We start from the raw sequence: 19,333 nt of genomic DNA on the forward strand, positions 1-19,333 counted from the left end.
CAACGGAGTTTGACAAATGTGGCGGAATAGTAACGGCCAATCGTTTTATTGCTGGATCAAATGTATGACACGTGGCAACAAGGTCAAAACAACGGTGACGTTCGAAGTAGGGGCCAGAGTGGGGAACAGACGAAAGGGGACAAGTAGGATGAATGATGAATGGCAGAAGGATTGATTATCTTTGGTGTGGGAGTCGACAAGAGAGAGAAAGACAAGATACAAGGCGATGTGGGACGAAGGGAGATTGTACTGATACAGACATAGATACAAGGATGAATACAGATATGGTGACACCACTCACCGATCAGGTTGATGAGCCAACAGTAGTGCGACTGAAAACGATCAAGATGAAACAAATAATAACAAAAGGTCTGTGCGTGTGTGCGTAGTTCACTTACGCATTGTGCAGAATTTATCACCGCAGGTTAATCGATCAACCTGGAGATAAACAACACGACTTGACTGATACTTTCTTTCTTTCTTCTGCACTCATCTTTCTCACCATTCCCATTGACCAAGCGATACGGTAAAACTGAAAAGATGGCACAGCAACAACCCAACCAAGGTGCGTCTTTCTTTCTACCCCGTCTGAACCGAACATGATGATATACATGACCAGCATAAACCAGCATAAAATGAATATTGCTAACTCCTGCCGACCGCTGTCTTCGTCTACAGCACCAGCCCAACAAATCAACGACATCCCTCCAGACGTACTTCAAGAATGTCTCAGGTCGCTCGATAAAATCAACAAAGATTTATTGAGGATGATAGATGGGTTCAAAGCTGTCGAATCTGCTGTATGTCATGTCAACTTTTACTCACTCCGACGTTTTGTGCTTATATCATGGTGGGTGAATGGACATAGAGATCAATCGCCATCCTAGCTGAGCTGGGTATACCGCTACCTCCCAATCCAAGGAACGGGAGAGACTACCCCGAGAACATGCCAGAGGTGGGTATCTTACTTCCTCCAACCATTAGTACGTGTGGGATGAAACCAGTCTGAGCTGATAAGTGGGTACTGTTCGACAGGAACATCAAAAACTCGAATTCTTCCCCGACATCCAAGCGCTCCCTGACGATCACCTCACCGCATGGCTCGATTTCTACGGCAAAGAATATACCGCCAATATGGACAGATCACAGAGGGAAGTCAAGCTTTATATCGCGCTTGGGGAGATGGAAGATAAATACAAACTCCCCACTATTCTTGGACCTGGAGGTGTGGTACAGCTCGAAGAGGGATCCGAGGGGAATCATGCTGTTGGAAATGACCAGGGAGTATGAATGGATCAACAGATGAATGCCCGGCAGTTCTGGAGGATTACAGCGACGAAACAGGGCTCAAGCAAAGAGAATTTCTTTTGCTCTTGTATCTATTTTCCCTTCTGAGATAGGACATGTACATGATAGTTAGAGATCTGTAAAATAACAACGATAATACATGGATTTTAAAAATATACTCTCCCCCTCCTTTCTCTTCCACTTGTCAGCCCAAGCAAGCATGCAATCCGTCTTAAACCATCACCCTTCCCCTACAACCTTGCCTTACTCTCCCCAGCATCAGCAGCAGCCTCACATACCCTCCTCATATCCCTCAAAGCCTGTACGATATTATGTTTAAACCTCTGCGTAGAGGTCTTGTCGCATGAGAACTTGGATTCTATCCCGAATTTCACAAGGTACGGTCCAGCGAGGTCTAGCCGTTCGTTTCAAAACATCAGCACACCTCCCATGCTATCACCTATCGGATGGGTCAATAAAGAGTCGTGAGCTCGAACTCACAGTTAATTCCATACCCATCAGGCCAAGCAGCTCCAAAACCAGTACCCATGAATTTCCCACCAGCGCTCAATCCCGAGGTAGATAACTTCCATTCCTGCGATTTGGCGTATACCTCATCATCAAATATCGGATGACTCTCATCACCCCTGAGGTGGACTTTCAAGCCCATCAGATGTCGATCATACCCGTTTCCCTGGGATGATTGGCGGGTAAGGTGGTTGTGCGCTTTACATGCGTCCGTTAAGAGGGAGTATCGTTTAGCGTCCTGTTCAATTAACCCATATCTGATCAGCTTTACATCGCTTGAACCAGGTTCAACAAGGAGCTGCAAGGGCTGAGAGACTAGAGAGGAGGAACTTACATCAGATTGATCATCCAACATGCTCTTCACAAAGTTCCTACTTTCACTACTCAGACTCCTGATCACATCGGTCCTACCATGTAACATCATCCTAGTCGAGGCGGTTTCATAGGTCGCCGTGGCATATCCTTGATCTTTGTACCATGCTAGTTGGAGTGCTTGTTGTATATACGCATCGGGTGATTGTTTGGCTAAGTCAATATGACGTTTATCAGCCACCAGCCATGCTATCCCCACATAGGTTCTCTATGACTGTGATTGCAAAGTCCTGGCCAACTCACCGACACTCTTGATCCACTCCGCACCATATTCATTCCACCACAACTGACTCGCATCAGAATCATCAATCAATTTCTGGTTCCGCTCTTTACATCCCTCAATCTCCTTATGTATCTCCTCGTCAACTACCCAATCCAACTTCTTCCATCCCTGTGCACTGCTTGAGCCACTTCCAAAGGTGAATTGTGATTGGTCTACAGGAGAGGCAAGTACATATTCTCCCACGATGGATGGGATTAAGGCATCCACAGGGGAATGTTCACCCATTATACCTGCTCTTCCGTTCGTCTCGACCATCACCGAAACGGCCTTGTCAAACCACCTATTCCGTGCTCCGTCGATCCCAGAAGCGGTGTTTCGTACTGACGCATCTACGGATGGTAGCTTCAGGGGATCATCAGATGGGATGGACGGTAGAGTGTATGGGTCTAAGGAAAGAACAATGAGCGAAGAAGAGATGGAGTTGAAGGTTTGTCGATTATTGAGCGAAAGCAGGAGAAGATGTTCGCGGTTCTTTGAATTATCCCACATGATGTAAGCGAGCTTTTCGGGATCGGAAACATCAAGGGTAACTCACCTTCGTCCAATTATCTCGCTCGTCAGCGGTCAAAATTCCAATCTGCTCTGCTTTCTCTCCACTATCTTTACGCCTTTTCGCATCATCCACGGCAGCTTTGAACCGTTGCTCAGTGTCGGACGGAGACAGAGGTTCAGGTACACCATCGATCGAAGGGGGCGAGAAGATATCGATGGAATAGATGTAATCGTCTATCATCAATGTGATATGGGTAGCTTTGTTATCGATAGCTGAGAAGGCATCGCTGTTCGGTAAAGGTATTCGCGAGAGGTTGAACATTCTATAGGACATAGCGAGGGTCAACTGGGCATATATCAAGTAAACAAGTTTATGCGGAGCTAACCCACCTGGAGTACTGGTGCATATCGAACGGTCCAGCTTTCGAAGAATCAGGTAAGATCTCCTCTCTATATCCCCAATATCGTCAACCTTACGAGCCCACCTTCAAGCGTACGATCAACTCACTTCAAAAGCTTCGTCCTAAACTCTGCAAACCTCCTAGCCAGCCACGCAGCCTTCCTAACTTGCCATTCAGTTATCCATTCCCTCCTCACCACCTTCTCCCAATCAACCGATCCATCAAACTTCCCATTTTTACTTTCTATCCATTCTCCACCTCCGCCTATACTTCCCGCCGAAACAGCTTTCTGGGGATTGGGTTCTGGCTCTTTCACGGAGGTACCTTGAGCGGGAGGGGCGGGATCAGAAGGATCAGGGGCGAAGAGTAACCACCAATTCGAGTTGACCAGTAGGGGTGCTCGCCAAGTGTGGTACGCCAGTCCGAGCCAGAGGGTATCGTTTAGCCAGTTGTTTGGGGAGACATGATCGAGATCTACAAGGCGGGACTGTAAGCTAGATTGACGGGCGGCCACGGGAGGTACAGCTTACCTTTTAGCCTTTCTTGTAATACCCTCCCCAATCCTCCTGGAGCTGCAAAATCTTTCGCGAATAATTTCCGCTTTTCAATTTCATTTGGTAGAGCTGAAGCGCCGTACTGAATCGTACAAGTGTGAGCTAGGTTGCTTGGGCGATGTAATGTAAGAAGTAGCTCACTGTCTGTTCCAAAACTGGTCCAAGACTCTTCAGGTACCCCTCCAAGCTCTTCTCCAGATCTGGGACAGGTAATCTAGGTAATCTGTCCTGGTTGGAGAACGTTTTAGGTTGATCACGTCGATGAGCTGAAAGAGCGAACATCCTCTTCTGTCCGGTTGCTTTGATTAGAGGTTTACTATATACAGGTCTGAAAGGAGTGTGTGGTATGATATTGGGTCGTAGAAGGCGAGTCGAGGTATTTACGATAGTAGATGAGGAGGAGGGGTACATGGCTAGGTTTGTCGGATTATAGACAGAGAATGAGGGTTTGTTACAAGACTAGAGGGAAGACATGTAGACAGGGTAATACTCAATAGATCTACAGAGGGTGGATAAGATATACACAGTGATCAAGGTATGAGATTGGGCAATAAATGAAATGAAATGAATCAATGCAATGAATGGTTCAGTCAGGTGAAGGTCATCATCTCCAAGAGCGAATTAATCGCAAACATCTGTTTTTACAGTTTGCACTTCCGGTTCATGATCATAACCGGATAGATAGGTATGCTTGACCGTGCGCCTATAGATAGGAGCAGCCTGTTACATGGGGTCTCCGCATTCTTTGATAGTGAGATTAACTGTATCAGTGATAACATGTATCCGAGGGATGTGTGTCCGTGTCCGAGCACAGCAAACGAGTAGTATGAGTAAGGTTCAGTCGAACTTGACTATGATCCGTGCATATACACATTTGGAACATACATTTGGGGTGTTCCTTTCATTTGTTTCCTCTTTTCCTCTTCTTCTTTGATCATCCAAGTCATTACAACATCGCCTACTTCTTCCCATATCCCATGAATGATATCCGCACATTCTCTCGTAATCTCCTTATCTATTCCCCGTTAATCACATTCCATAATTCAAAGTTCAACTGAACTAGTCAACCTTTCACCTCTTTGATAGAACCGCTCAGCTCGATCACTCATTCATCATCCAATCTAAATCAGACCTTTCCCTTCGCTCACCATGTCCGACCCTGCCTTCGTCCAATTACTGGACATGGGCATACCCGGTGGTCGAGCTAGAGCAGCGCTGAAAAGGACCAAAGGGGATGTCATGTCAGCTGCGGTACGTCAGCTGTCCCTCCTTGCCAATGGAGTATAGCTGATTATCGCACGATAGGAAAGAGTCTTCGCAGGAGAATTCGATGATACACCTTCAGACGATGAGGGGGACGAACCGAATAAAGCGAGTTCAAGTAAAGGCAAGGGGGTTATGGTGGAAGATAGTGATGAAGATATGGAAGATGGAATGGCGGAAAGTGAAAGTGAGAGCGAGGGGATGGTAGATGGTTTTGAAGATGATGGTGAGCTTGCAAGAGAACTTATGTCCCAACATGAAGCTTACTTCCAATCATGCCAGGCGAAATACCAGAAGACCGACTCCTTTCAGACCCATACGCAGGGATATTCTTCTCCAAGGATAGAGTTGAGAAAATCATCGAACCCGTTGAAGATGCTATATATATGGCTGTTGCGGTATCGGCGGGAAGTAGTCATAATGTCAAGATTTTAGGAAGGGGCGAATGGATGTCTGGTTGTCCTGAAGGAAGCGAGTCGACTATTCGGCTTCTCCCCAATAATCCTCGCCAGGAGTCAAGCTGATACCTTATGGCTACGTAGATGAACAAAGCTTCCTCTTTCAATTGTATTCGATTTTAGCTGAAGGATACATGGCATGTTCTGGAGGATGTGGTCATCAGTTTAAGAGGAAACAAGAAGATTTCTTTGTGCTTTTCGTAAGTTCAGCTGATGGTATAACAAGAAGACTATTCAGCTGATAGTCTGATCTAGCCTGACTTTCTGGCATATACTGCGTATCTGAAAGCCAGAGTTCGATCATCTTGCCCGCAGTGTCTTCAAGTCACATGTCTCGCATGTGGAGAAAAGGTTGATCGGAATGGCAAGCAGTCAGAGGAAGATAATCTGTTACATTGTCCGAATCTTCAGGTGAGGAACTTTTCTCCTGTACTCTAACATCTCATAACGAAATACTCATTCACTGTCGCAATATACAGGGAGTCATACTGGGAGTCGGACTACACATGATCGAACAAGCTTTCTCGGAAGGGAGTGAATCTAAATCTCTCTCTTCCAGCGCTTCAAGTACCAATGCACCTCCCGTGAAGAAACAGAAGACATTGTTTGGCGGACCAACGAATGATGCTGCTGACGGTTCAATGGACGAGAATACCCTTTCTTCGGGTTATGGTTTCATGCCGAAATTCATGAATAAAGCGAAAGGTTCGAGCAAAGGAACGGGATATGATGGAAGTGGTAAAGAAGATGTAAGCTATCCTTAGGTCTCCTAAGGAAGGCGAAGCTAGCTAATATGATCATCGAAATAGCAAACAGGTCAACAAAAAGCTGAAGAAGCTCAGGTCCGTGCAGACGCCAAAACTGCTCTCCTTCTCTCTCAAGTCCAAGTGTTTTTGCCGAATTTAAACAGATCTGGAGGAGCAAAAACTTCCGATCATTTGGTACATCCTACAGCTTTGGCACATCTTAGAAGACGAAGTGCGTTTGTAAATGATCTGTTGAGGAACGACTCGCTCTTGGATATGTCCAAGAGGTCAGGCTTGTATAGATCACTGTTTGATTGGTTGGAAGTAGGTCAAATCTATTCCTCCGTGTTGATTGCATAAGATAAACACGAATCATACGCTGATTATGAGAGCATCTAGATTGTGTCCAATCATGAAGCTCTAGCAAGTATGCTGGCGATGCCCCAGATGCGACCGATCTCCACTTCACCATGCCCGGGAGATCCGAACTCGGTGACAGTAACGTACGAAGGATCATCTTCGCCTAGGGAATTATTAGAGAACTGCATCATACAGGCTCAAGCAGCGTTGAAGGGATTACAATCCGTTGATAACATATCGAGACCCTCCGACGATGTGATGATGACCGAAGAAGATCTGAGGATAAGTAAAGCTGAATTGGCGAGAAGACTGAGAGAGAAGAAGGAAGAGGAGAAACAGGATGCTAATTACCAATTGAGGAGTTTCTGGTGAGCCTCCATACGCCTTGTCGTCAGATGGCATAGGAGAATAGCTGATGTGTGAATGTTTTTTGTGTACGAAGCGAACGTATCGTTTCCTCTGCTCAGACTATCGATAAATCGCTGGTAGAGACTAAGGGTAAACCCTTCGTAGATAGGATTAGAGATTCATTACCTAGATTACCTGATACTGGAGTGGCTGTTGAAGAGGGTGCGTTGAAAGGTCAAACGGATGAAGCGACTATCAAGATCTGTAAGCTTTCGACCAGATTCGCAATATATGCAAGTGAGATAAGCTGATAGGTGAATTCCATGCGGGTAGATGAAGAATGGGCTGGAAGAGCAAGGTTCCAGTATTGCGATTTGACCGAAGAGACATCCACGTCAAGCGATAAGAAGACTTACAAACATGCTTTTAATGGTTCCATCCAATCTTTGGAAGGCATGGTAAGCTCCATTTATACCCAGGCAGAAGGGTCGACTGGAGAGCTGACCGTAACGTGATCTAGGATATGCCAAAAAGGTCATTAGCAATAGCCAAAGAATTAGCCATCCTGACCACCTCCCTACCCGTTGCGTGGCACTCGACAATCTTCCTCAGAGTTGACGAAACGAGAGTTGACGTGTTGAAGGCGATGATCATTGGACCTGAAGGTACACCTTACGAGAATGGGTGTTTCATCTTTGATATTTTCTTGCCTTTGGACTATAATCAGAGATGCCCCAATGTTAAGTTTATGACTACGAATGGGGGGAGGTATAGGCTGAATCCTAATTTGTATGCTGATGGGGTAAGCTTACCATTTTCACCTCCCATTTCCCTTCTGGCATATCTGTGCGTGCGTGTAGCTGATATCTTGATGCGGGATATGGTGAACAGAAAGTCTGCCTAAGTCTTTTGGGTACATGGCAAGGACCTGGGTGGATATCTGGTCAATCGACGTTACTGCAGGTTCTGATCTCTATACAGAGTTTGATATTATGTGAAGAACCATATATCAACGAGCCTGGTAAGTGATGCATTTAGCTAGAAGAGGTGCGAATCCGCGTTAGCTGACCAATGGGACTACAGGATGGGCGAATGATGCTGGTGTAAGTGTTCGCGTTAACCTCTCGATGAAGCAGCTAGACCATCAGCTCATGCCATATCTTTTTTGTATTCACAGACACCAGCTAGTAAAGCATACTCCGCCAATGTGCGAAGGATGGTACTTGTGGACGCTATGGCAAACAACATCAAGAACCCACCTCTTCCATGTGAGCCTAATGACACACGAAAAGGAGGATGAAAGCTAACGGTCTGAGTGTAGTTGAGAATGAGATCAAGACGCATTTCAGGTTGAAATCAAAGTCTATTAGACAACAGATCGAGAAGTAGGTACTAGCTTCCTCTCTACCACGTGATCCATCGGCAGTTAGCCAATCCTGTCGAACGAACGACCTGAGATACTAATTGCTTCTGCGATGTAGGTGGAAAGATCTCGATGATGGTAAACCAGTGACTGGGGACGCTTATAGCTCTCTCGGCTCGAGCAACGACAAATCTCGATCGTTCGACTCAGCATCAAAGGAGATGTTGAGGCTGTTAGATCAGCTTGATAGTGGTGATTCTACGACTTCTTCGGATGTAGCTGAAGCATCGTCCGTAGGGAAGAGTAGGGAGGTAGTGAGAGAGAAGGGAGGAGGTAAATTGGCTAAAGCGTTGGGGCTCAAGAAGTAGAGACAAATTGTGAAACCCCATCATCGAATTGCACTGTTATTCAGATTTTGTAGAATTAGAGTTGTATATACTAGTCACATGAATTATATGAGATGAATCGAAATGATGAATGAGGTGCACATTCGTGTATGCTTCCAAAAAGATGACAGGTGAATATGAATTGTCCAGTATTCGCCACCGTGCCACGAGGTAGCCAAGCCAAGTGATCTTGAATTTGCCACCCAGGTTCCGAGCCAAAAGACCGAGTAGTACTATTCATTTGCCACCCAGTCAACGCGTGCCCGGAGGTTTAGTCCTGCGCTTCTCTCGTAATTGACCACTTTGAAATAGCGGTGACATCAATCAGACCACCACTACTACATATATGTCAATGATCATCATCAATCATTCACTTGTTACTCATCATTCACTACATACATAGTATACATAGCTTGTACTCGAGTACTAAGCATTCACATAGACAAAGTAGCAGGAGAATCATTGGGGAGATCCATCATACAAATCCTTTGATACGTTTCCAAATTCCTCTCCCTCCACCTTCTCGGACGAAGAAGAAGAAGACTTAGCTTGGCAGATCAACGATCGACCGGCGTAGAGCGGTGCGTCGCGGTGGGCCTTCTACATCATCAGATTATACACCTTATTTGTGAGCTACCCTCTGCACTTGAATTCTTGCCAGTAGTGAGCAAGACTGAGCTGACTCATCCATAGCCAAAAATGGTATCAGCCAAATCCCCTCCTTCTACCAAGATTCAAACCCCTCCTCTATCCAATATCAAAACCAAATCACCCCGTTCCCCCCGCTCACCACGATCAAAACCTACCGAATCATTCACTCCGCTCTCATCCATCCTCACCGACGAACCAATGTCTACAACGGATCACTCCCCACCTACAAAAGGCCTAGCACTGCGTAGGGTATTATCCGGCGGATCCTCCTCGGCAAGTACACTGCCTACCACTCCCACTGGTAGTTCTGTCCCTCTCTCTCCCAGCTCAACGGGGATTAGAACGCCTAGAGCTAAGAAGAATCCGCTGAAAGTTGATGCGATGGATGTGGATGTGAGCTCGAAAGAGGGGGGTCATCAATTAGCGAATCATTTAGATGGATTACAAGTCAATTCTCCTCATACGGCTATACCACCCAGTACGGGGATGCCCCCCTCTGCACTGGGTATCACCCAGGTATTAGGACATCAGTCGGACTTATCAGAGTCACCAGATTTAGATCATAGGCTTAGCAATACCAATACCAATGGTAAAACCACTACTCATGATCGATCGTACTCCACTTCTACCGAGGGATCCACAACCTCATATCATCCTCAGATACCATCCCATCTCGGATCAAGCTACGGTCCCGAGGGGTTCCCCCGATACTCCAGGTCTCCAGAGAACAGTCCGAACATCTTCAACTCCTCACAGCAAAGTATAAATGGCAATGGATACCATGCGTCCTTGAACGTAGGATTCGGAGGAGCAGACGCGAATGGTAAGAATATAGACCCGGAGCTGGCGATGCGTCAAGCCGAGGCACTAGCAAAAGCGGATGAAGCTGTCAGAGCATTGAATGGTACTTCCTCGTTATATCAATCAACAGGTCAACCAATGTTCGAACCCTATGTATTGCAGCATCGACCACCTGGAGAGGTCAATTTCGTTACTCCCCAACAACAGCCTAGTGTCGTGCGGCAATCATCCACATCTAGCTCCACCACCGACGCTGCGTCGACTTCGTCGGAGGAGAGCGATTGGTGTATACCTAGTATAGAATGGGTGTCGACCAACCCCCAATCACCTAGATTCTTGTCTTCTGGATATCCACCGGGTTTCGCCCAGGCTTCGAGGGATAGGGCGGGTAGTAATTCCAATAGGATGCCTCCACCGCCTGTAGCTACCGCCAATCGACCTACTTCACCCAGAGCTCAAGACTCCTCGGTCTCTCAGAGACCAGGCGTCATGCAGCATCAGCAGTCCCTTCCTATTGGCGCGTCAGCCTCTACCCCATCAGGAATCAAAGCATCCTCTGCTCTTCCCTTAGGTATCGCGCCAGATGGTCAAGCAGAAGATGACGACGAAGAAATCACGGTAGGCCACGAACGAAGATCACCCTCCACTTCCTCCCAATCTGCTCAAAGTGGATTAGATCTCCTCTGGCGAGCAGCGGCATCTCAATCGCACAAACATCCTCAAGCCATCAAACCCCAACTACCAGTGTACGAACATTCCAATTCTTTCGATCATAAGGGAAAGAGAAAAGCTGGAGCGGAAGCAGTAGATAAATGGAGATCCAGTGGTATACCCACGGGATTACCCCCTCCCACGCCAACATCATTATCTACACAGAATAAACCGGCTTCTACTTCTGCGAATGAACCGCCCAAGAAAAGGAGGAGGAGCGAAATGACCATGGAACCTATGGATGTACCGCATAAGAGGGAATTATCCGAGGAAGCGGTAGAAGAAGAACAAGAACGAGAAGCAGAGACTCCGAGTGAATACAAGTCCCCGAGTGTATCTTCCGAACCTGTTTCAGATGGGAATGACTCAGAGTATGGAGGAGGTCCGAAACGCGGTAGACCGGCTGGACGGGGAGGGAGGGCGATAGCTGGAACGAAACGTGCTACGGCGTCTGCGAAGGCTGGAGCTGGTGGCAAGGTTATGATTAATCCTGCTAACGCTCCTGGGGGAGTTACCAAGGGAGGGACGATCAAGAAGGTTAGGAAGGTTGGTGATTCCCCGCCTGGGGGGAATAGAGGTGGACGGAGAGCCAGTGGAGGAGGTGGAGGGGTGGGGAGTGCAGCGGGGGTGCAGTGCGAATATGTTAATCCCTTGCCTGTGAGTGTTGTTCTGCTAGGGGATATCCTTCATTTCACTCTTTTGCTGACTGCTGTGTTCGTTATAAGCCCTACAACCGATGCACCGACGTGTTCACGCGTAAATACGATTTACCTCGACACATGGCCCGACACGCCAGGAGAGAAGGTGAATTGGTACTGGACGGTAAATTGTCGGAAGAGAAGGCTGTGCTGTGGAGGACTATCAAGGATAAACCGAAGGTCACTTGTAATGAATGTGGAGAGAATTTTACAAGGTAAGTCCAGTCTCTTGTCTATGTTGGCTGAAGTCGTGTTTCCATTTGGGTAGTGTGCTGACTTCTGATTACAACAGGATGGACGCGCTCAAGAGACATCAAGCGAAACAGCATCATCATTGATGCACCTCACTCAAACGTATCATTCCATCTCAGTAGTCTTGTCAACCCGTCACATCATGGGGTTAAGTTGTATGCCAGTAGGTCAGAAGGGTATCAAAGCAGGATAGGTGGACGTTGTTTTTGTTTACGATAAAAGTAAAATTAAGACACGAATACTTCCGAATAGCATAATAATAAGTTCTTGTATAATTCATTGTCTCCATTTTCATCTCACGACAACATCTTTGTGAAGTAGCATTACAGTACATGTTTTCCTGTTCATCGTAGCGTGTCGAATAGTATCATGCATTGTTCGTTATCATGTCGTCCGCTATGGCATACACATATCGTTTCGTACGGTTCGTTGAGCTTTAATGAATATATACAACTAGTGGTATAAGGAGACTACCGAATTTATGGAGTCTGAGTCCTTCTTTTCGATCGTCTTCTCCCATCGAGACCAGTATCTACAGCGTCTACATCGGATTTCCGCTTCTTACCACCACCACCCTTCTTCGCCTCAGTCAACTTGGCCCTAGCCTTGGCCTCCTGCTCTTGCTCCTCCCTCTCATACCTCCTTACAGAATCATTCATAGTCCCTCCCCTAGCAACAAATAACAATTTCGCTTTATACATTCTACTATCATCTTGGGGGTGTGACTGATCATGGAATGAGAGCCATTGGTCGAGGTGGTGAGGCGGGAGGGACATGATATCGTCGAATGTTGATAGGTTGGTGTATTGCTAATTCATTTGGTATTACCGTTAGCAAGGGTTAAGTATTGTAATCTTGTGGTGAGGGTAGGCTTACCTCTGGCATATCGTCTGGATGAGTTTTTCCGTTTATTTCTACTTTATACGTTATTGGTCCACCGGCACGTACAGACGCGATCGAGCTAGTCTATAGCAATTCAGATCAGTCTCGAAACCCCTGATCGTCGTTGGTATTTTCGAAGACAAGGAAGAAAGGGACGAACCACCCACATAGTTAATATACTTCTTTAACGTATCACTCATCTGAGCATAAATATCACCTATCGCTTTCACCGATCCGGTCAGTCTCCGAATGGCAGCAACGTTCAGGGCTCGCTTCTGATTATCGGTCGCGGTTTTGAAGAATTCTCTTCGGGCGCTACGGTCGGACAGGTCGAGGTTTGGGGGAAGACAGGCGAATATATCTACTGCACATGAACCTTCAGTGAGCTTATCTGTCGGTAGGTCATGTGACGAGACGGGCGCACCATCTCTCATTTCGTTTATTGACGATGTCGGCCTTCCCAAGAACACATCGAACAATTAGGGCAGGCAGTGTAAACCCGCGATTCTCACGAGTGGAGTGGCTTCAAAGACAAATCAAAGATTCGACACGCTGAAACGTTCCGGATCCCCTGAAACGCACGGACCATGAGCACAGGACAACGAAAGGGTCCCACTGAATTGCCCTCTGTACAAAATGGAACGTCGGACGATAGTCGTGACCACAACCTCAGATGCAGCCCGCATGGCATTGAGACGTGCTGCGATCAATCATCCTGCGAGCTGCCCTGCAGAAGAGTGAGAGTATAAGTGAGCTCGGGTGCATCCGAGTTCGAGTTTAGATCGATAATTTGATTGTACAAACTGTATCACATAGGACAGAAGCAGCAGATATTGAAATTCATTCCGACTTCTCACGTCTTCAGGTCTCCTTCGTCGAGGGGGCGACCTCTACTCTCCTACGCTCCTTCCTCTCAAGCTCATACTTCCTCATAGAGTCGTTCATCGTTCCTCCTCTAAGTACGAAGAGCAATTTCGCTTCGTCGAAATGATCGGTATCTCAACTGGGATGGTGCTTGTGGAATGAAAGCCAACTATCGAGATATCTAGGTGGAAGAGACATGACAACCTCAAAATATGAAAGCTTTCGATGTTCCTACTGATTTCGAGTTCAGATCGAGTCGCAAGGTCACTCATGACCGTCCCCAATGGAGAAGATCCACTTGACATACTTCGGGCATATCATCGGGATACTTCTTCTCATCTACCTCTACCTCATACTCCAACGGTCCACCAGCAGGTACAAGTGCTATAGAATTGTTCTGCACAGGAGGAGATGACAGACAGTATCAGATCGGAGATCAAGCGACATGATCAGATGATGGATACCCACATAATTCATGTACCCTTTGAGCTTCTCATTCAATTTACACAAGTTATTGTTCAACGAATCGGAACTTTTGATCATGCGATACATGGAGGCGATGTTCAATGCCTTCCTCTGCTCTTTGTTGGCATGCTGCTTGTAGAATGCCCGACATGCCTTGTGGTCTTGGAGATCGAGGTCTGGTGGAAGACACGGCGAATTTCTCGTCTTCTACGATAACATAACACAAGTCAGACGGGATGGGTACAAGCGCAACGGAGGTCAGGAGATTGGCTCACGAGGATTAAGAATCATCAGAAAGACTGCGACTGCTCTATGGGTGCGATGTATGATTGTTGGATTGAATGAAACTCTCAAACATTCATAAAGTTGAAGGAGATATGCCATGATGAAAACCGAACAATGTGGTTTGTTGAACCCTGTGGGGGTCTTATGTGTTTCAAGTTCATCCAGTTGCTTCATGTTTCATCCTTGTGAATGCAGCGCCCGCGAATTGTTCTGGAAGACATAGATGGTTGGGATGGCCTGCATCTCAGGTCTTGCGCTTGAGTTTTCATCACAAAGCACAGGTCTGAGAATACAACATCTCCTCTCGGTCCTTCAGTCTTAGATCTTCGGGTCACGACCGTTATTCTCCTGCCATCTCCGTTCCTTGACTTCCAGCTTGAGCTTCCCTCTCATATCTCCTTACACAGTCGTTCATAGTCCCACCCATAGCTACAAAAAGCATCTTCGCCTTGTATACATGGCTCATCTCATCTGTATAATCTTGTTTGTGAAAAGTCAACCAGTGCCGGAGACAATCAATCGGGAGTGCCATCACATCTTCAAATGTTCTTATGGATCTGTAGGCCTGTTTTACGAGGATGAAAATCATTCAGCATGCATGCGGTCCGGCATCGAAGAATGGACCCACTTCAGGCATATCATCTGGAAACTTCTTGCCGTCCACCTCGACTTGGAAGGATATTGGCTGACCTGCACGCACACCTTGGACGGATGCGCTCTTCAAGAATCCGTCATCAGCGAAACTTCACCACCACAACATCCTGGAAGTTAGACGTACATATCTAATCAAATTATCGAACTTCTTATTCATTTTTCTGCATTCTCGACTAATTGATTTTATGGTATCCGTTATCCTTTGTATGGATAGAGCGTCCAAGGCTCTTTTCTGTTCATCATTGGCGATGTCGTAGAATTTATCGCATGCTATGCGATCAGAAGTATCGAGATCAGGAGGAAGACATGTCAAATCGTCCTCGTCCTCTACTGTGAAGGGAAAGGATAGTCAGCCTGACTCAGCGTGTTCGAATGATAACTGACCGTTATTGTTGCTCATATTGAGGGAATATTACATAGCAAAGCTCTCAAAGCTATAAGTGAGATCAGGTGGATATGTACATACAAGATGCAATTTGCTGAAACAATGCCATCGTGATATTGTGACTGTTGACGTGTATTGTTCGTCAGGGAAACGGAGCGAGAAGAATTACGCACAGGCAATCATCTGTGTTTCATGTTGACTCAAAACTTTATACAAATCTACGATGGCTGTGAATCACGATGAACATACATATAGTAAGGTCGACCGATATATACAGATGGATGAGGGGAAGAATACAACAGCAATTACAGATTGTCTCACAGAGCAGAGGTTGAGAGGCGTTACGGTTTAGTTGTACAGCTCCTCCTCGACTTCCTAGGGCTCTCCTGCTCCTGATTCTGATCATCATCCGTAAGATCAATGATCTCAGCTTTCCTCTTCCTGTCCCTTTCATTCTGATACCTCCTCAACGAATCATTCATCGTACCTCCCAATAGCACAAATAGCAATTTCGCTTTATCAAAGTGATCCATTCGTTGTATATCCTCTGCGGTCCGGCCATGGAAGATTAACCATTGATCGAGGGATTGCTATGGGAGGGAAATGACATCATCGAAGAATGAGAAGTTGGTGTATTTCTGAACATGACACGCATCACATCAGTTCCATGTCTTTGAGAGGTCTTCATTCAACAAGTTCACGTCACGACGCCCACTGGAGATGAACGAGCATTGCAATTGGGAAACGATTAATGGTGAATCGGACATCAACTCACCTCGGACATATCATCGGGACATGTCTTCCCATTCACTTCTACAGGAGGAGGCAATGGACCTCCCTCAGCAACTACAATCGAATATACCGCCTGTCTTGGTCCATCAGCAACCATGGCTTGCGATCTCATCATACGGTTAGGGTATCATAGAAAAAGAACGCACATTTGTGTTCATGCGTTGCAGCTTATTGGACATATCATCACACGCCTTGGTTGCGTGTTTACAAATCTCATCGGTCTGTCTGAGCATCAGGACCATAAGAGCTACCAGCTGCTGATCGTTGGCGCTTTCTGCGAACCTATCGCAGGCGTCCGGATCGTTTTGATCGAGGTTGGGAGGGAGGCACGACAAGATGCTTGCGTCTGGGTATCATTATATCTTGTCACTCACTCTATCAATGCTACTTGGTCTTAACCAAAAAACTCACTTTCGGACATCGTATTGTGCACATTGCAATGGTATTGGCCTTACGATATAAGTGTGCGGGGATCAACAGATTGAAGAAGCTGAACAATAGTTAAGTCAACCAACTCGGGTTGAACATCTCAGGGCCTCGTATAAACCCAAGCAGGTAAATTGTATGACGTAAACAGAGTTTCATGTCTATCTAGCTCATAATCTGAAACGCGAAGAATATCTTGTTCGGCAACCCAATTATGCTCCAATTAATGTTCGAGTGAAGCATGTCATCACCGTACATTTACACCTGGGCCTCTCCCACCCCTCCCTCTCCTCCCGCTTCCACCGCTCTCTTCCTCTCTTTCTTCCCCTTCCTCTTCTTACTCCTCTTCTCTCCCCCCTCACCTTCCCCTCCGACCTTCGCCTTCTTTGCAGCATGTTCCGCCCCACCCTCCTTCCAAGGTTTCTTCTCACTCTCGTCTTGACCCCACTTCCTCTTCCTCAGATCCTCCTTCAGTTCCCTCACTCTCTGCCCTAAGCCCTTTCCTTGATGTCCTATACCGCCCTTTCTGTACGGTGCGATCGACTTTACGCTTAACACTTTATTCAACTCTTCATCGGTAGCCAAAAGGATCTCCACCGGTGTCAGGCCGAAGGATACTGGTGCTGATTTGGTATATTTGAATTTCGTCGGTAGATCTCCGCCAATGATATCTTCGTGATCTAATGCTTTGTACTCCTCCATCACTTCTTTGACTGCTTGAGCTTTATCTTTGAGGGTCATACTCTGCTGATCTTCAATTTCGGGTTCCTCGACATTTCGTTCCTTCTTGTTCTTCTTCTTGTCGCGCTTGCGCTTCTTCTTACTTGGTTCTTCATCTATAAAGTCGGCATCCTATGTACCATGCGATCAGCTGCCTTCCTGTCGATCGGGTAGAGCCTTCACATACCATGTTGATGGGTCCATCATCTTGACCATATGCTCCCTCCATATCCACATCCATGCACTCTCCATCTTGGTTATACTGGAACCCACCATCCTCATCCATATCATCATATTCGGCGTCCCCTATATCATCGTCCCAAACAGGTTTCCCATCTTCATTCTCATCTTCTTTCTCACCTGCCTTACTCAACATGCCTCCTACGACCTTCTCCCACTCATTTTCGTTCCATTCACCATCCAATACTTTCTGCAGAGAGTCCCAATCTACGTCACCATCGACTCCCTCAGCTGCCAAATCAGATTTGAGCGATGCCATCCTCTTCTCCATTTCTCGTCTTTTAGATCCTTTCTTAGCTTTCAAGGCTTCTTCCTGAGCAGCTTTCTCCGCTGCTTTTCTCTCCGCTCTTCGGGCACGTTTGGTCTTTCGTGCGTCATCTGGTCGTCGCACAAGTGCATCGATCTGTCGAGGATGAGACAAGATATTGGCCGCTCCACTTAAACAACTATGTCAGTTGATTGCTATATCAGATGTGAGACAACTCACGGTTCTTCAAACCTGAAGTTGTACTCCGCTTCGAAAGCATCTGCCTTATCATCGAACTCGTCCTCTTCATCCAGCTCCCCCCATGGATGACTTGATGGACCGGCTTTTGGCATACCTTCCTCTTCCTCCCCTGCCGACTCATCATCATCGCCAACAACTTCTTTGTAGGTAGGTACGTGATTTTCCGATTTATCGATCCAACCTCTGTTCAAGATATAGCTACATCATCAAGACGTCAGCATATACACACATTACACGGAAACTTGAGATGTAGCTACGTACTTCATCAAGAACTCATCATCTTTCTTGGCTTTCTTCTCCTTCTTGACCTTTTTCTTCGGTTGCAGCTCGACTTTCTCAGCTTTCGACAGAACTGCTTCTTTCTCTTCGCCATCCTCTTCGGGAATCTCTTCCAGAGCGACAGAAACAGGCTGATCGCCCATCCCCAAAATCTTTCGCACTTCATCCTCCCCGCCTCCCATCTCCAACAAGAACTGTCTATATTCCTGATCCTCCATTTCTTCCTCTCCTTCGTCTTTCTCCCTCTTCTTGATGAATCCCCCATCATCCGACTCGTCATCATCCGAAGCAAGAGTGTTGAATGCAGAGATAGCTTCTTCCTGCAACTTTCGTCTGGACTGCACATATGTGAGCGGCTCTCCCTGTTCCTCCTCATCGTCTTCGATGTTGCCGGAAAGAAGTTTTGCTCGATGATAATCTTGAAGGAGATATGGCTATGATTATAACGCTAATCAGTACATTGAATAATGTGTCTCCGGATTAAGAAGTGTGTGAGCTGGCGAAATCCTCACTCACCTTCTCCGCTACCTTCTTCACCACCGACGCTTTGATACCCTTCGCCTCGGCTCTCTCCTGAGCCTTCTTTAGCTCTTCCTGCAAGACATTCTCTTTCCCATATACACCTTCTTTCCTCTTGATCTTACTGAGGGTCCTTAAGATAGCGGCATCGAGAGCTGGCGTAAGCTCATCACCATCTTCATCTTCCGTTACGTCAGATGAGGAGTAGTCGGATTCGGGCTCTGATTCTGAGCCTGAGATGGGATCTTGAGCTGGTTTCAACTTTGACGATGAAGCTATATCATACGGTCAGCTGGGATAATATCAGTGCATTCTCTCCATAGCTTACCTTGCATCTTGCCTATTTGATTAAGTGAAAGA

The 19,333-nt window shown here is 46.5% G+C and overlaps 8 protein-coding genes across 8 annotated transcripts; 3 read left to right on the forward strand and 5 right to left on the reverse strand.

Moving 5' to 3' along the window:
* Positions 1-540: 540 nt before the first annotated feature.
* I302_108886 (uncharacterized protein) lies at positions 541-1,290 on the forward strand (the record flags this gene model as incomplete). The annotated part of the gene is made up of 4 exons (XM_019194610.1): positions 541-565; positions 679-800; positions 869-955; positions 1,036-1,290. 4 exons carry the CDS (start codon positions 541-543, stop codon positions 1,288-1,290), a joined length of 489 nt encoding a protein of 162 aa, XP_019043446.1.
* Positions 1,291-1,538: 248 nt separating this feature from the next.
* I302_108887 (uncharacterized protein) lies at positions 1,539-4,328 on the reverse strand (the record flags this gene model as incomplete). Its single annotated transcript, XM_065870751.1, has 9 exons — positions 1,539-1,702; positions 1,789-2,053; positions 2,150-2,340; positions 2,431-2,941; positions 3,006-3,285; positions 3,353-3,412; positions 3,471-3,837; positions 3,894-3,999; positions 4,059-4,328. 9 exons carry the CDS (start codon positions 4,326-4,328, stop codon positions 1,539-1,541), a joined length of 2,214 nt encoding a protein of 737 aa, XP_065726823.1.
* A 738-nt stretch (positions 4,329-5,066) lies between these two features.
* On the forward strand, positions 5,067-8,823 carry I302_108888 (uncharacterized protein; the record flags this gene model as incomplete). Its single annotated transcript, XM_065870752.1, has 16 exons — positions 5,067-5,168; positions 5,223-5,406; positions 5,463-5,651; positions 5,723-5,838; positions 5,894-6,049; positions 6,118-6,387; positions 6,448-6,708; positions 6,784-7,112; positions 7,187-7,356; positions 7,426-7,550; positions 7,613-7,894; positions 7,984-8,113; positions 8,176-8,195; positions 8,270-8,360; positions 8,414-8,477; positions 8,574-8,823. The coding sequence occupies 16 exons, from the start codon at positions 5,067-5,069 to the stop codon at positions 8,821-8,823; spliced, it is 2,739 nt and encodes a 912-aa protein (XP_065726824.1).
* A 717-nt stretch (positions 8,824-9,540) lies between these two features.
* Positions 9,541-12,040, forward strand: I302_108889 (uncharacterized protein; the record flags this gene model as incomplete). The annotated part of the gene is made up of 3 exons (XM_019194613.1): positions 9,541-11,661; positions 11,730-11,917; positions 11,995-12,040. 3 exons carry the CDS (start codon positions 9,541-9,543, stop codon positions 12,038-12,040), a joined length of 2,355 nt encoding a protein of 784 aa, XP_019043449.1.
* A 393-nt stretch (positions 12,041-12,433) lies between these two features.
* Positions 12,434-13,270, reverse strand: I302_108890 (uncharacterized protein; the record flags this gene model as incomplete). Its single annotated transcript, XM_019194614.1, has 3 exons — positions 12,434-12,763; positions 12,831-12,920; positions 13,004-13,270. 3 exons carry the CDS (start codon positions 13,268-13,270, stop codon positions 12,434-12,436), a joined length of 687 nt encoding a protein of 228 aa, XP_019043450.1.
* A 698-nt stretch (positions 13,271-13,968) lies between these two features.
* On the reverse strand, positions 13,969-15,504 carry I302_108891 (uncharacterized protein; the record flags this gene model as incomplete). The annotated part of the gene is made up of 5 exons (XM_019194615.1): positions 13,969-14,097; positions 14,169-14,372; positions 15,079-15,168; positions 15,229-15,434; positions 15,489-15,504. 5 exons carry the CDS (start codon positions 15,502-15,504, stop codon positions 13,969-13,971), a joined length of 645 nt encoding a protein of 214 aa, XP_019043451.1.
* Positions 15,505-15,830: 326 nt separating this feature from the next.
* On the reverse strand, positions 15,831-16,702 carry I302_108892 (uncharacterized protein; the record flags this gene model as incomplete). Its single annotated transcript, XM_019194616.1, has 4 exons — positions 15,831-16,079; positions 16,265-16,354; positions 16,428-16,627; positions 16,693-16,702. The coding sequence occupies 4 exons, from the start codon at positions 16,700-16,702 to the stop codon at positions 15,831-15,833; spliced, it is 549 nt and encodes a 182-aa protein (XP_019043452.1).
* A 263-nt stretch (positions 16,703-16,965) lies between these two features.
* I302_108893 (uncharacterized protein) lies at positions 16,966-19,308 on the reverse strand (the record flags this gene model as incomplete). The annotated part of the gene is made up of 6 exons (XM_019194617.1): positions 16,966-17,559; positions 17,615-18,104; positions 18,155-18,373; positions 18,437-18,888; positions 18,971-19,248; positions 19,302-19,308. 6 exons carry the CDS (start codon positions 19,306-19,308, stop codon positions 16,966-16,968), a joined length of 2,040 nt encoding a protein of 679 aa, XP_019043453.1.
* Positions 19,309-19,333: the final 25 nt, after the last annotated feature.

This window comes from Kwoniella bestiolae, chromosome 8, assembly GCF_000512585.2.
Source record: "Kwoniella bestiolae CBS 10118 chromosome 8, complete sequence".
NCBI lineage: Eukaryota > Fungi > Basidiomycota > Tremellomycetes > Tremellales > Cryptococcaceae > Kwoniella > Kwoniella bestiolae.